Genomic DNA, 17,757 nt, shown 5'->3' with positions numbered 1-17,757 from the left:
TCGACTGGCTTACATGGAACTTATCTAGAAATGAACCTTTTGTTCGACAATCGACTGGCTTACATGGAACTTATCTAGAAATGTACCTTTTGTTCGACAATCGACCGGTTTACTTGGAACTTATCTAGAAATGTACATCTTGATTCAACTATGTTTGTCATACATATTTTACCGACCCTTTTTCTCTGTGAACAATTTGTATCACACTTAGTAACGAAGTTACCTGTTGTTTGATAATTCATCTTTAAAGAAACGGTTGTAGATTACAATTTCCTGAGAATTTGACATCTTTAAGACAGCACTCATGATCATGCACTCTTGAACGACAACAATAAACATATTTCCATGATTCTAGGTTAATACTAAATGAAATATTTTCGATTGGATAAATAGTTTTCTCGTACCTTGATTTGTCACCGCTGGCAAGTAAATGTCTGGAAAAAAACACAACGAATCCATGTTCACATTGACATTTATTATAATAGATTATCAATTATGCTACAAAGTATTCGATAGTATTCAAGTGTTCAAATAGTGGTCGAAGAATGGTCTGTTATTGGTCTGCTATTTGTCTGTTAATGGTCGCAGTTTGGCCCGTGTCCGTGTGTGCCGTGTCCATGACCGAACAAACACTCCATTAACTAAACCACAGAGAAATACAAGATAAGACAGCAATCAAGATCCTTAACAAAAAAAAATCTATACCGTTCAAAATGTCATTTACTCGGACTGCATTAAATACAAACTGTGGTGCCATTGTCACCTACTCGCTACCAGGTTATCAAATTTGATATAAGTATTTGGAATATTTGTGCACACTTTTTGTACATTAAAATGTTCATCAATATATGTGCTTTTGACAATATATGTTTTTCTTAAAATGCCCGCTTTGGACAAAACCTACCGTTACCACATATTTATCATATTCGTGCATTGTGACGATGCCATCAGCTGAAAAAAATAAAGAGTTGGCATGTTTTGTCAACAACGATGATGATTGAGAAGGCATCAAACCATCTGACAATGTAGACGAATCATCACAGAAGCTTATAGAGGCTCGATTGCTTATATCTACAGTGTCTAATAAATCAAATTAAAAACTTAAGTCTCTAAAAAACTGTTTAACAAAGATCCCCTTAGTTGCATCCCTTACTCTTATTTATTTTATTACAACATAACTAAGGGTCATTGAAATTATATGCTGATAAAACATGTTCTTAGGAATTTATTTGTTTAAACTAATATTAAAACAAACTTATTGAACATTTTAATTGTCACCACTCTGTTTGGGAATTGAGATAACATGAGGTAGGTTTGTACTTCACACAAATGTATGTGTAATAGTAAGCATAGTATTATAGAAGATAAATATCCTTTTATGCCGAAAAACATTGATTAAGTGAAGTGCATATGGCGACCAAGCACCGACAAAACATTGATTAAGTGAAGTGCATATGCCGACCAAGCACCGACAAAACATTGATTAAGTGAAGTGCGTATGCAGTCCAAGCACCGACAAAACATTGATTAAGTGAAGTGCATATGCCGTCCAAGCACCGGCAAAACATTGAATAAGTGAAGTGCATATGCCGTCCCAGCACCGACAAAACATTGCGTAAGTGAAGTGAATATGCCGTCCAAGCACCGACAAAACAGTGCGTAAGTGAAGTGCATATGCTCACTATCCTTGTCCAGAAGGTGGTAGTAATCTGCAAGAAAGTTTTCTGGGATGACACCATCATGATTCTTGTCATAAACATTGAAGATCGGCTGAGCTACTTCCATGGGTAGATTGAACGCATCCATGTACTCTTGTAAGGTGACATTCCCGTCATCTGGAATAAGAGGAAAACTGTCCCATTCTGCTCTCTCAAATAGTACACTAAAGTAAATAAAGTAAGATAACATATTATTTAATTTAACTAGCCATACTCTGTAACAAATATACCCGGCAAAAAAGTCATGCGACATCGTATTTGTTTCATTATTTTTTCAGCCAATATTGCTCAGTCAAAGTCATATATTTTTAAGCGCAATCTATAAGTTAAACGTTCTCCATTGGATATTTACGGCATAATCAACGTATTTGATGAAAGCAAGGCCTGGGACAATAAGTCATTAAATTGTTGACTTTTATGTATGCAGAAACAACATAAATTTCAGGATTGTATTGATCTACAATGTTAACTTTTAATTTGTTTTACATTACATTCTTGTGACGTGTATAAGCTGACGGAACTTCCAGATCGGAAATACACCGTTCACCGTTTACGTGGCGCATGGATTGGGAAGGAGTCAGTTGTGCATTGTAATCAAAAATTGCAAATGTTAAAACAGGCCATAATATTTAATTTAAAAAAGCAGAACATGTCATTAAAACAGACCCATTACACAGTTCCATTATGTACAGCGATCAGCTTTGCAACAGTTGCCGGTTAAAACCGGAATGAAACTAATTACCATCAAACTGCTAGTTTACATCTTGGCTGATGCCGACGTCATGGACCACGGCGTGGAGTCCCTTCGTGTCATGCAGTTATTGCTTTAAAACAATCACCTTATAATACTTAAGCGACACACCAACAGCATTGCTGTCAAAGGTTTTATTTGCACGTGTTTTCAGTTTCACTTTGTTTGACCATTATTCATTATCTGTCGTGACCTATCATCTCCGAGAACTATATGAGTAAGAGAAATAGAAGCTGCATTTATTTCCAAGAAAACTTTTTTTTTTAAGAAATGGACCTACATAATTGTATCGTTTTTAACATAACAGACTCTATATTTAGGTCTCCCAAGTTACTTTTCAGTGTTGTACCAAGTCACAAACCTCTTTTGCTGAGTATTCTTTTACAGCGAAATGTTTATAAAAAAAATATCGAACTAATGTAATATTTATTGCACAATGGATGTTATATCAACTTTTCCTCTTAATAACATTTAAAAAAGGTAGCATTCAAAACATATAGTGATATAAATTCACTTTATGTTTACAACAAAAAGTCAACTTATAACAAGAATGTCACATGGCTTTCTTGTTTACAATATCTAGCATTATTGTGCTTGCAACAACTCCTAATCTTTAAGCATTTTCAAGTTTGAATGCAAATGCTTTTCTAACTAAACACAGTAAAAGTTTTATGTCGTAATAAATGCGTATCTGAAAATCTGTGTTATGAACCTGAACTATGTTGACACGAACAATAATTCTTTTGTTTTATTCTTACGGTTTGTGTCCTCAAAGGTTTCCAGCGCATGCAGCTCAGCCATTGACAGTTCCCCATTGCCGTCAGCGTCTAGTTTATTAAACTGAGTATTCACCAGCTGCGTCAGGTCATGGTTGTTTGGAAGTGTAAACGTCTGGCTGAAACATGTCCCCACACTCAGGATATTTGACTGTAACATATCATCTCACTCACTTGACTGTAACATATCATCACACTCACTTGACTGTAACATGTCATCACACTTATGACACATTTGACTGTGACCTGTCAGCACACTCATTTGACTGTGACCTGTCATCACACTTATGACATTTGACTGTGACATGTCATATCACTCACTTGACTGTAACATGTCATCACACTGACTTGACTGTAACACGGCATCACACAAATGACATTTGTCTGCAACATGTCATCACACATTATAACATTTGACTGTAACATGTCATCACTCTCACTTGACTGTAACATGTCATCACACTCATAACATTTGACTGTAAAATATCATCACACTCATAACATTTGACTTTAACATATCATCACACTCATAACATTTGACTGTAAATACAATTTCATCACACTCATAACATTTGACTGTAACATGTCATCACACTCATAATATTTGACTTTAACATGTCATCACACTCATTTGACTGTTACATGTCATCGCACTCGCTTGATTGCATCCTGTCATCACTCTCACTTGACTGTAACATGTCATCACTCTCACTTGACTGTAACATGTCATCACACTCACTTGACTGTAAAATGTCATCACACTTATGACAATTGACTCTAACATGTCATGAAACACATTTGAGTGTAACATGTCATCACACTCACTTGACTGTAACATGGCATCACTCTCACTTGACTGCAACATGTCATGACACTCACTTGACTGTAAAATGTCATCACACTCATAACATTTGCCTGTAACATGACATCACTCTCACCTGACTGTAACATGCCATCACACTTATGGCATTTGACTGTAACATGTCATCACACTCACTTGACTGTAACATGTCATCAAATACACTTGACTGTAACATGTCATCAAACTCACTTGACTGTAACACGGCATCACACAAATGACATTTGACTGTAACATGTCATCAAACTCACTTGACTTTAACATGTCATCAAACTCACTTGACTGTAACACGGCATCACAAAAATGACATTTGACTGTAACATGTCATCAAACTCACTTGACTTTAACATGTCATCAAACTCACTTGACTAACACGGCATCACACAAATGACATTTGAATGTAACATGTCATGACAATCACCTGACTGTAATATGTCATGACAATCACCTGACTGTAATATGTAATGGCACTCACTTGACTGTAACATGTCATCACACTAATGACCTTTTACTGAAATATGTCATCACACTCACTTGACTGTAACATATCATGACACTAATGTCATTTGACTGTAACATGCTATCACTGTGACATGACTCTTTCATGTAATGACTCTCACTTGACTGTAACATGTCATGACACTCACTTGACTGGAACGTGTCATCACTCTCATTTAACTGTAATATGTCATCACACTAAAGACATTTGACTGTAGCATGTCATCACTCTCATTTGACTGTACCATGTCGTCACAGTCACTTGAGTGTAACATGTCATCATATCCATGACATTTGACGGTAACATGTCATTACACTATGACATTTGACTGAACTATGTCATCACACTTATGACATTTGACTGTAACATATCATCACACTATGACATTTGACTGTAACTTGTTATCACACTTATGCGATTTGACTGTAACATGTCATCCCACTTATGACATTTGACTGTAACATGTCATCCCACTTATGACATTTGATTGTAACATGTCATCCCACTTATGATATTTGACTGTAACATGTCATCCCACTTATGACATTTGACTGTAACATGTCATCCCACTTATGACATTTGACTGTAACATGTCATCCCACTTATGACATTTGACTGTAACATGTCATCCCACTTATGACATTTGATTGTAACATGTCATCCCACTTATGACATTTGACTGTAACATGTCATCCCACTTATGACATTTGACTGTAACATGTCATCCCACTTATGACATTTGATTGTAACATGTCATCCCACTTATGACATTTGATTGTAACATGTCATCCCACTTATGACATTTGATTGTAACATGTCATCCCACTTATGACATTTGACTGTAACATGTCATCCCACTTATGACATTTGACTGTAACATGTCATCCCACTTATGACATTTGATTGTAACATGTCATCCCACTTATGACATTTGATTGTAACATGTAATCACACGTATGACTTTTAATTGTTACAAGTATTAACGTGTGACTTCTGATTGTAACATGAAAGTATGAACATACAAACTCTGATATTAGTGAAATGGTGTATAGGCAGTTCGGGTGAATGCCACTGCAATACCATACTCTATGTACATTCATGAGCCGTTGTGATGTTATTTAATATTTCCTTATCGCCTTCCTGGTTTATGTCCGGACAAAATCCTATTTAAAGTACAAGTAGTTCGACCCACGACAAAATAGTCACCTTATGATTTATTAAGAACGATATTAAAAATGATGACATCGTCAAGGTGTTGGGTGGTGAATTTTGAACCTTACATAAGCCCGTTTGTAACACAGCTGTCTACTTTATTTTATTGTCAATCCGAGCAGTTAGGGCTCCGAAAGGTGGAGACAAGGTCGCCAAGATCTATATACGGCGACAATGATCTTTAGATACGGCGACAGTGATCTATATACGGCGACAATGATCTCTATTTACGGCGACAATGATCTATATACGGCGACAATGATCTATATACGGTGACAATGATGATCTGTATACGGCGAAAAGGCATGCTACCACCGTATACAGATCGCCATTATCTATATACAGCGAAAAGGCGTGCTACCACCGCATACAGATCGCCACGATCTATATACAGCGAAAAGGCGTGCTACCACCGCATACAGATCGCCACGATCTATATTCGGCGAAAAGGCGTGCCACCACCGCATTCATTTCTTAGTTGACAAAATGATGAGTTTGTAATTATATACGAGTTTAACTTTTATAGAGAAGGGAAAAAACGATAAATAGGAATATTGTTTACGTTCATTGAAAAGAAAAGAACGATTACTCTTACACATTTTAGCATTTTGTTTTCTTGCTTAACAAGAACATTTTAACGCTGTAATGATAGTATATTTTTTATAATGAAATAAATGAATCACTCATAGTAGCAGATTTAAATTTTACCATGTTCAAGAAACAAACTCTGAAATGATTAACATCCTGACGCCGCCGAAAAGGACGTCGGCACAAACACGACTGCCGCATACAGTTTGCTTGAACTAAAAATAGTTCATCGACGGGCTGTATGGGTTGACAAACAGTTTGCGACACAACCTATTCAAAACAATGCGTCAAACACATTACTGACGTCGTATTTCAGAGCTGGCCGTTCTGTTCTATGATTGAAATGTAGCCTCTAAATAACCGAACGACCACCGTAAATTTGAGACTGTTGATGCCAGACCATACCCATACCAAGCATGTTTTGACGCTGTAAATAATTAATACCCATTGATTAATGTGAATTATAGTTAACAATTTCCAAACATGTTTATCATATGTGACAGATAAAAACTTGTTTTTAAATACCAATATTAATTGGGTTGTTTCATGACTTATATTGCCGAGTATATGTTTGACCTTCCGAGCCCACGTCATGTTATTGTCATCCTTTGACAAACAGTAACATTCACAAGCGAACAAACAAACCGAACTGTCAAATCCGACATCAATAATTCGTAAAAATTGCTATGCTAAAATGCAAACATTTATTTGAATTAGACAAGACAAATTCACTTACCAATTAACAGTCAGGAAAAAGGATATAACCACCATTAAAAACATTGTCATTGTTTCAGTGGACATAAAGATTCCCTTAAAGTCGCAGACATTTATACTTTTCTCAACGTACGGACATTTCGAAATGTGTACGGATTAGGCCAAGCTAAGTATTTTGAAGGCAAACGTCTGTAGTGAAACACTTCTCGACATCAAGTTTTTGTTTTTTTTATAAATGATACAAGGTTTGCAGATCTGATGTGTGTTGTTGTTGTTTGTTGTATACTCCACAAAATATTATTTACCACTAACTATTACTTCTTCTATACACACTCGGTTGAATTAAATTCTGCGATAGGTGCTGGACCCTTTTCAGTATACACTTAAATATATAAGAAGGGTAACTTTCAAGACAACCATCCTCATTGAATAGCATAAAGGCACTCAAGCATCCTCATTGAGTAGCATACATGCACTCAAGCATCCTCATTGAGTAGCAAACAGGCATTCCAGGAACATTTCGGGGATTTCGGTGTCATTCCGGGGATTGCGGGGTCATTCCGGTGATTGCTGGGGAATTTCGGGGATTGCTTGGGGCATTCCGGGAATTACAGGGATTGCGTGAGCATTTCGGGGGGGGGGGCATTTCAGGGATTGCGGGGGCATTCCGGGAACATTTCGGGGATTTCGGGGGCATTCTGGGGATTGCTAGGGCATTCCGGGGATCGCTGGGGCATTCCGGAGATTGCGTGGGCATTCCGGGGATCGCGGGGGCATTCCTGGGATTGCGAGGGCGTTCCGGGGATTGTAGAAGCGTTCTTGGGATTGCAGTTGGCGTTTCGGGAATGCAGGGTCATTTTGGGGATTGCAGTGGTACTTCGGGGATTGCGGAAGCATTTCAGGTATTGCGGGGGCATTCCGGGGGTTGACGGGGCATTCAGGGGATTCCGGGGCATTCTGTAGGATTGTTGCTGAGAGAATACTACAATATAAAGACAAAAATAAAAAGCATTTGGCCTTGCCTTATCAGATGTTCCAATTAAGCCAGACAAGAAAATAAGTCACCCACGATCTGACCTTTATCGGACTGAAAGGTCATCTTAATGATAATTGTAATTATATGAATGATAACTTCTTTAAAAATAAACAGGAAAATCAAATAAACATTTTTGGGGAAAGTAGAACTTCAAAAGTATTCACATTTTGTCAAAATGTCACGTTCTTATAGAAACGTTTAATCTATTACGACGAGACTTCGGGGATGGTATAGTGGCTGACGAGACTGGGAGATGGTATAGTGGCTGATGAGACTGGGGCTTAACCTATTAACCTAATGTCACTTGGGTGCGGGTGCATTTGGTGGGGACTTAACCACCAGATTATCTCCACAGGGCCGGGAATTCCCCGTTATTCCCGGACCGGGTGGGGGGGGGGGGCATGGTTACAATTGACTGATGCATTAGCTTGTGTATTCAGATTCAGGGTTTTGGTGCGCGGTTGAAAAATTAACTAATTGTCTAATTACATATTCAAAATTAAGAATATATATTTATTTATATAAGTTATACTTTATAATCCAAATCAAAGATACATTGCACTATCCAACGCAAGAAATGTTTGTTTATTAAAGTAAATAAAGCAATCCCCATACCAAGGAACTGCAGTATTGCTTAACCAGCTTAATCGACATTATGAGTTCAAATTACTGCAATTAAAGGCACATCTAGTTTTCAGAATTATTCAAACTCTGATTTAGCAACCTAAAAAATTGGTGAAAGTATTTGCCAAATGTACTGCAACACCTGATACATGTTGCCTACGAATCCAACAAATTCTTTGCATTCCAAATGTCCAGTACTATTCAATTTAAGTGCCTGAAAGAAAGCTTCTTGATTCTACATTCGACATCTTCTTTCTGTATGACATATTGGCCCAGGGAATCATGAACCTACAACCTTTTGCAACTATTGAGATAGGGATCTATCAGGACAGTGACAGAGGACAATATATGAATGGTCAACTGCTGCATTTATTATCTAATGCATACAAATTAAGACGGAGAAAATAATTCTCATTTTTCCAAACTACTTTGTAGTCTGACATGTAGTTGACTTTTACAATGATTGTTCAAAGTTACAATGGCCCTATTGGTTAAAGATGCTCTGTCCATGGGGTAACAGGTTTTGTACATAATAGGGTTATAAGTACTGCTTACAATGATTGTTCAAAGTTACAATGGCCCTGTGGGTTAAAGATGCTCTGTCCACGGGGTAACATGTTTTGTACATAATAGGGTTATAAGTACTGCAAACAATGATTGTTCAAAGTTACAATGGCCCTGTGGGTTAAAGATGCTCTGTCCATGGGGTTACAGGTTTTGTACATAATAGGGTTATAAGTACTGCATGCAAACAATGATTGTTCAAAGTTACAATGGCCCTGTGGGTTAAATATGCTCTGTCCATGGGGTAACAGGTTTTGTACATAATAGGGTTATAAGTACTGCTTACAATGATTGTTCAAAGTTACAATGGCCCTGTGGGTTAAAGATGCTCTGTCCATGGGGTGACAGGTTTTGTACATAATAGGGTTATAACTACTGCATACAATGATTGTTCAAAGTTACAATGGCCCTGTGGGTTAAAGATGCTCTGTCCATGGGGTAACAGGTTTTGTACATAATAGGGTTATAAGTACTGCGTTTTGATCCAGGAGGTTGTATTCGACTCAAGTGGATTTTTGCAGATTCGGTTTTCACAAGGCACAGCCGAGTAAAATCAAAATCTACAAAAAACTACCAGAATCGAATATGACATTCCGCCATATCCGGATTAAAACGCAGTACTAATAATCCTTTATTATATACATTACTGATTAGATCACTTAAAAGCCACATCTTTGCATAATAAATTGCATTTTAAGGATGTACTCATTGGTCAATTTAATATTGCGCAACATACTTGTTATGACATGACGTCACAAGAGTGGTATATGGCCGTAATGCACTGGAGCGGAATATGGGTTAAAGTATTTTGTGATACGTATTGCATGTGGATTGATGATGGGTATATGATAAAGAATATGATTGTGATTGGTATTCCATTCTCACAAGCAGTGTGATGAACTGCTGACACCATGTTATGAAATTTGATGGTCAATGTATATAATGAATATCGTTTATCAAGTATGAAATATTGAAATGTCTTTTAAATACATTGTATTTAAAAGACATTTCAATAGTTCATACTTGATAAACGATATTCATCTCATCTTAGTCTACTCAACTTGCTTTGTACAAAATTCTGCAGCAGTAATAAGAATAGCATGAGACAGAAGGCAGTGCATAATATTTATCAACAGCACTAAGTTATCATGGTAACATTTTATATTAATTGAATACAAAGCACTAATTAAGAGTGAGAAAATAATTCCTCACTTTTCAAATAAAAACTACTTCCTAATAGCATTGTGCATGCAGTCTGACGTACGTGTACAATGTAGATGTCTTTTACAAAGAGTGTTCAAAGTATGGCCCTGTGGTTTAAAGCTCCCCTGAAAAAGAGGTGACAGGTTTTCTATATAGTATATAATTACATCATTGAAAATCTTCTCTGAAACTGCAAATAACAGACCTATGACTTTATCTGATTTAACGCTTAAGCCCCCCCCCCCACTACACACACACTTAATGAGATTTTTCAAATTTCCTTTGCAGCTTGCATGAAATTAATTTAAGTCAAAAGTTTAAGTTAGCCCATTAAACAGTGACCCCTTGTGATGTGAGCCGATTTTTTTAAATGCTTATAACATGGTTGTCAACATTCCCCTAAATGAGGCCCTAGTCCATCAGTGCTTTCAGCACTTTGATTTATATAGGTTTTTCAATTTAAAACTTGATTATTGTAACTGAGATGTGAAAGTTCTCTGATTTTTGATAGTTAAAAATAAATTACTTGGAGTTTAGCTTTTTAAACTGTGTTAATCAATATTTGACACTCTACAGAATTGTTTTAACCTTACAACATAATGTTGCATTATGGCTTGCCTGAGCAGCTAGGTGTAGCTTGGACATTTGTTAGTTTCATAGTTGTTTTTGTTTTACTGTGTTATTTCCATTTGAATATAATTAATGAACTTAAATTCTTGAATAGATTGTATAAAAAAAATGAAAACATCTCAGTTGTTTTTCACGCCCAACCTCCCTGCCTTTGCCCTGTGTCGAACCTGAGGGTTCTTGTAACCGCCCGTGCGGCTTACTACCACTCGTTGAGGTTCGGTTACATATGAATGAAATGTATTGAAACAGATTATTAATAAAGCATATAAATATTAACAAATTGCCAATTTCATGTTTGACCCAAATACCGCTCCATAAGTTGTTGACGAGACTGGGGGAGGATGTTATAATGGGTGAAGACACTAAAGGGATGGTAAAGTTGGTGACGAGACTTGGGAAATGGTATAGTGGGCAAAGAGACTGGGGAATGTTAAAGTGGGTGAAGAGACTGGGAGATGGTATCGTGGTTGAAGAGACTTGGGGGTGGTAAAGTGAGTTAAGAGGCTGGGGGATGGTATAGTGGGTCAAGAGACTAGGGGGTGGTATAGTGGCCGAAGTGTCTGGGGAATAGAAAAGTGAGTGAAGAGACTGGGAGATGGTATAGTGGGTAAAGACTGGGAGGTGGTAAAGCGTGTGAAGAAGCACGTGGTGGTAAAGTGGGTGATGAGACTGGGGGATGGTATAGTGGATGAAACTGGAGGTGGTATAGTGGGTGAAGAGACTGGTGAATGGTATGGTGGGTAAAGAGACTCAGGGAATGGTATACTGGTTGACGAGACTGGGGAATGGTATAGTGGGTGACGAGACTGGGGGAGGGTATTATTGTGGGTGACAAGACTGGGGGATAGTATAGTTGGTGAAGAGACTGGGGGAATAATAAAGTGGGTAATTTGTGGGGATGGTATAGTGGATGACGAGATTGGAGGAATGGAAAAGTGGCTGACCTGACTGGGTGAATGGTATAGTTGGTGACAAGATATGGTGGATTGTATAGTGGGTGACTAGACTGGGGGATGGTATTGCTGGTGACGAGATTGTCGGAATGGTATAGTGGGTGACGAGACTTGGGGATTGTAAAGTGGGTGACGAGATAGTGGACGGTAAAGTGGGTGAAAAGACTGATGGTGGTATAGTGGTTGACGAGACTGGGTAAATGGTATAGTTGGTGGCGAGACTCGGGGAATAGTAAATTGGATAATGCGACTGGAGGATGGTATAGTGTGTGACGATACAAGGGGATGGTATAGTGGTCGACGAGACTGGGGAATGATTTAGTGGCTGGAAAAACTTGGGGGTTGGTATAGTGGGTGACGAGAGTTGGGAATATAGTGGGTGAAGAGACTTGGGAATGGTATAGTGGGTGACGATTCTTGGGGATGCTATGGTGTGTGGCAAGACTGTGGATTGGTACAGTGACTGACGATACTGGGGAATGGTATAGTGGGAAAAGAGACATTGTGGATGGCAAAGTGGGTGACGAAAATGGGGTGGTGGTATTGTGGGTGACGAGACTGTGTGAATGGTAAAGTGGGAAACGAGACTTGGGAATGGTATAGTTGTTGAAGAAACTGGGGGATGGTAAAGTGGGTGACGAGACTGGGGGGATGGTATAGTGAGTGACGAGACTAGGGTGGTGGTATTGTGTGTGTGAAGAGACTGGGGAATGGTATAGATGTCGAAGAGACTGGAGAATGGTTTCGCGGGTGAAGATGCTGGGGAATGGTATAGTGGGTGAGGAGACTGGGGGATGGTATAATGGGTGAAATGACTTAAGAATGGTTTCGTGAGTGAAAAGACTGGGAAATGGTATAGTTGGTGCAATGACTGGGGGAAGGTATAGTGAGTGAAGAGATCGGGAGATGGTATAGCGGGTGAAGAGACTGGGGGATGGTATAATGGGTTACTAGACTGAGAAAATATATAGTTGGGAAGAGACTGGGGTGGTATAGTGGGTTACTAGACTGAGAAAACGTATAGTTGGTGAAGAGACTGGGTGATGGTATAGTGGGTGAAGAGACTGGGGGATGGTATAGTGGGTGAAGAGTCTGGGGGTTTATATATTGTGTGACGAGACTGGGTGGGTGTTATAGTTGGTGATGAGACGAAGGGGATTGTATAAAGGGTAAAGATACCGGAGGGATTGTGTAGTAGGTGACGGGACTGGGGGATGGTATACTGGGTGAAGAGAGTTGGTTCATTGTATAGTTTTTGACGAGACTGGGGGATGTTATAGTGGGTGAAGATACTATAGGGATGGTAAAGTTGGTGACGAGACTGGAAATGGTATAGTGGGCGAAGAGACTGGGGAATGGTAAAGTGGGTGAAGTGACTCGAAGATAGTATTGAGGTTAAAGAGACTGGGGGTTGGTATAGTGGGTGAAGAGACTGGGGTTTGTCAAGAGGTAGAAGGGACTAGGGGATGGTTTAGTGGGTGAAAAGACTGGGGAGGTGTTGTGCGTGAAGAGACTCGAGGTTGTATAGTGAGTGAAGAGACCTGGGGGATGGTATAGTTGCGGAGATTGGTGGCGAGACTCGGAGATTGGTATAGTGGACGAAGAGACTGGAAAATGGTATAGTGGGTGAAGAGACTGGGTGGTGGTAAAGTGGATGAAGAGACTGGTGGTGGCAAAGTCTTTTTAGAGACTGGGGATGGTAGAGTGGTTGAAGAAACTTGGGGTGGTATAGTGGGTGAAGATACTGGAGATGGTATAGTGGGTGATGAGACTGGGGAATAGTATAGTTAGTGACGAGACTGTGGGAATGGTAAAGTGGGTAACGAGACTTGGGAATGGTATAGTGGGCGAAGAAACTGGGGGATGGTATATTGGGTAAAGAAACTGGGGAATGGTATAGTGGGTGACGAGACTGTGGGGATAGTATAAGTGTGTGACGAGGCTGGGGGAATGATATAGTGGGTGGCGAGATTGTGGGGATGATATAGTGGGTGACGAGATTGAGGGAATGATAAGTGGGTGACGAGATTATGGGGATGGTATAGTGGGTGACGAGACTTGGGGAATGGTATAGTGGCTGACGAGACTGGGGGAATGGTATAGTTTGTGACAAGATATGGTGGATCGTTTAGTGGGTGACGAGACTGTGGGAATGGTATAGTGGTTGACGAGACGTGGGGATGGTATCGTGGGTGTTGATACTGAGAGGTTGTATAGTGGCTGACGAAACTGGGAAATGGTATATTGGGTGATGAGATGAGACTTGGTCAATGATTAAGTGGATGACGAGATTGGGGAATAGTATAGTGGGTGACGAGACTGGGGAATGATTTAATGGGTGACGAGACTAGTGGATTGAAAAGTGGATGACGAGACTCGGAATGGTACAGTGGGTGACGGGGTGGGGGAATATTATAGTGGGTGACGAGAATGGGGGTGGTATAGTGGGTAAAGAAAGTGGGGGATGGTAAAGTGGGTGAAGAGATTGGGGAATGGTATAGTTTGTGACGAGACTGGGGAATGGTATAGTGTTTGACGAGACGTGGGGATGGTATAGTGAGTGTTTATACTGGGAGGTGGTATAATGGGTGACGCGATTGTCGAAATGGTATAGTGGGTGACGAGACTAGGGAGATGGTATAGTGTGTTACGAGACTTGGGGTATGGTTTATTGGGTGACGAGACTTTGGGTGGTATAGTGGGTGAAGAGACTGGGGGGATGGTATAGTTTGTGGCAAGACTCGGGGAATGGTATAGTTGGCGAAGAGACTGGGGAATGGTAACGTCGGAGGAGAAACTGGGAAATGGTCTAGTGGGTGAAGAGACTGATGTTGGTAAAGTGTTTTAATTGAAGGATAGAATAGTGGGTGACGAGACAAGGGAATGGTATAGTGGTTGACGAGACGTGGGGATGGTATAGTGGGTGTTTATACTGGGAGGTGGTATAGTTGATGACGAGACTTGGGATGGTATAGTGGGTGATGAGATTGGGGGTGGTACAGTGGGTGACGAGACTGTTGAATGGTATAATGGGTGACGAGACTGGAAAATGGTAAATTGGGTGACGAGACTGGGGAATGGTATAGTTGATGACGAGACTGGAGAATGGTATAGTGGATGACGAGAATGGGGGATTGAAAAGTGGGTGTCGAGACTGGGGGGTACAGTGGTCAACGAGACTGGGGAATGGTATAGTGGTTCATGAGACTGGGGAGTGGTATAGTGGGTGACAAAAGTTAGGGGATGATATAGTGGGTAAAGAGACTGGGGGATGGTATAGAAGGTGACATGACTGGGAAATGATATAGTGGGTGATGAGACTTTGGAGATGGTACAATGGGTGACGAGACTGGAGAATGGTATAGTGGTTGACGAGAGTGAGGGAATGATATAGTGGGTGACGAGATTGTTGGGATGGTATAGTGGGTGACGAGACTGTTTGAATGGAATAGTGGGTGACGAGACTGGGGGAATGATATAGTGGGTGACGAGATTGTGGGGATGGTGAAGTGGGTGACGAGACTGAGGGATGGTATAGAGGGTGACGAGACTCGGGTAATAATGTAGTGGCTGACGAGACTGGGGAAGTGGTATTGTTGGTGACAATATATTGTGGAAGGTATAGTGGGTGACTAGACTTCAGGATGGTATAGTTGGTGACGAGAATGTCGGAATGGTATAGTAGGTGACGAGACTAGAGGGATGGTATATTGGCTTACGAGACTGAGGTATGGTATAGTGGGTGACGAAACTGGGGGGAAAGAATAGTTCAGTACGAGACTGTGGAAATGGTATAGTGGTTGACGAGGCGTGGGGATGGTAAAGTAGGTGTTGATACTGGGAGGTGGTAAAGTGGGTGACGAAACTGGGAATGGTATAGTGGGTGATGAGATGAGACTGGGGGATGGTAAATTGGGTGACAAGACTGGGGAATGGAATGTTGGTTGACGAGACTGGGGAATGGTTTAGTTGGTGACGTGACTAGGGGATTGAAATGTGGGTGACGAGACTGGGGATTGTACAGTGGGTGACGGGGTGGTGAATGTTATAGTGGCTGACGAAATTGGAGGGTGGTATAGTGGTTGAAGAAAGTGGGGTGATGGTATAGTGGGTGAAGAGATTGGGGAATGGAATAGTGGGTGACGAGACTCGGGAATGATATAATGTTTGATGAGACGTGGGGATGGTATAGTGAGTGTTTATACTGGGAGGTGGTATAGTGGGTGACGAGATTGTCGAAATGGTATAGTGGGTGACGAGACTAGGGGATGGTATAGTGTGTTACGAGACTTATGGTATAGTGGGTGAAGAGCCTGGAGGGATGGTATAGTTGGTGGCGAGACTCGGGGAATGGTATTAGTGGGCGAAGAGACTTGGGAATGGTAACGTGGGTGAAGAAGCTGGGAAATGGTATAGTCGGTGAAGAGACTGGGAAATGGTATAGTGGGTGAAGAGACTGATGGTGGTAAAGTGTTTTAATTGGAGGATAGAATAGTTGTTGACGAGACTTTGGGAATGGTATATACGAGACTAGGGAATGGTATAGTCGTTGACGAGACGTTGGGATGGTATAGTGGGTGTTTATACTGGGAGGTGGTATAGTCGTTGACGAGACGTTGGGATGGTATAGTGGGTGTTTATACTGGGAGGTGGTATAGTGGTTGACGAGACGTTGGGATGGTATAGTGGGTGTTTATACTGGGAGGTGGTATAGTTGATGACGAGACCTAAGGATGGTATAGTGGGTGACGAGACGTGGGTATTATCTAGTGGGTGACGAGACGTGGGGATGGTATAGTGGGTGACGAGACGTGGGGATGGTATAGTGGGTGACGAGACGTGGGGATTGTAAAGTGGGTGACGAGACGTGGGGATGGTGTAGTGGGTGTTTATACTGGGAGATGGTATAGGTGATGACGAGACGTGGGGATGGCATAGTGGGTGACGAGACGTGGGGATGGTATAATGGGTGACGAGACGTGGGGATGGTACAGTGGGTGTCGAGACGTGGGGATGGTATAGTTTGCGTTTATACTGGGAGGTGGTATAGTTGATGACGAGACATGGGGATGGTATAGTTGATGACAAGACGTGGGGATGGTATAGTGGGTGACTAGACGTGGGGATGGTATAGTGGGTGACGAGACGTGGGGATGGTATAGTGGGTGTTTATACTAGGAGGTGGTATAGTTGATGACGAGACGTGGGGATGGTATAGTGGGTGATGAGTCGTGGTGATGGTATAGTGGGTGTTTATACTGGGAGTAGGTATAGTTGAAGACGAGACTGGGGATGGTATAGTGGGTGATGAGACTGGGGGATGGTAAAGTGGGTGACGAGACTGGGGAATGGTATAGTGGGTGACGAGACTGGGGAATGGTATAGTGGATGACGAGACTGGGGGATTGAAAAGTGGGTGTCGAGACTGGGGGGTGGTACAGTGGGTGACGAAACTGGGGAATGGTATAGTGGGAAACGAGACTGGGGGTGGTACAGTGGGTGGCGAGACGTGGGGATGGTGTAGTGGGTGTTTATACTGGGAGATGGTATAGGTGATGACGAGACGTGGGGATGGCATAGTGGGTGACGAGACGTGGGGATGGTATAATGGGTGACGAGACGTGGGGATG

At 40.9% G+C, this 17,757-nt stretch overlaps 2 protein-coding genes across 2 annotated transcripts; both read right to left on the bottom strand.

Moving 5' to 3' along the window:
* Positions 1-460: 460 nt before the first annotated feature.
* Positions 461-7,231, bottom strand: LOC128222796 (uncharacterized). Its single transcript, XM_052931909.1, has 5 exons — positions 7,140-7,231; positions 3,228-3,364; positions 1,683-1,835; positions 905-951; positions 461-641 (listed from the first exon to the last, which is right to left on the bottom strand). Exons 1-5 carry the CDS (start codon positions 7,202-7,204, stop codon positions 576-578), a joined length of 468 nt encoding a protein of 155 aa, XP_052787869.1. The 5' UTR covers positions 7,205-7,231; the 3' UTR covers positions 461-575.
* A 594-nt stretch (positions 7,232-7,825) lies between these two features.
* On the bottom strand, positions 7,826-17,705 carry LOC128223219 (uncharacterized). The gene is made up of 5 exons (XM_052932510.1): positions 17,387-17,705; positions 15,904-16,052; positions 15,463-15,706; positions 12,119-12,914; positions 7,826-8,099 (listed from the first exon to the last, which is right to left on the bottom strand). The coding sequence occupies exons 1-5, from the start codon at positions 17,703-17,705 to the stop codon at positions 7,826-7,828; spliced, it is 1,782 nt and encodes a 593-aa protein (XP_052788470.1).
* Positions 17,706-17,757: the final 52 nt, after the last annotated feature.

Source organism: Mya arenaria, chromosome 17 (genome assembly GCF_026914265.1).
Source record: "Mya arenaria isolate MELC-2E11 chromosome 17, ASM2691426v1".
Taxonomy (NCBI): domain Eukaryota; kingdom Metazoa; phylum Mollusca; class Bivalvia; order Myida; family Myidae; genus Mya; species Mya arenaria.
The sequence above is the reverse complement of the archived record's forward strand: the minus strand, read 5'-3'. Positions and strand labels throughout refer to the sequence as shown.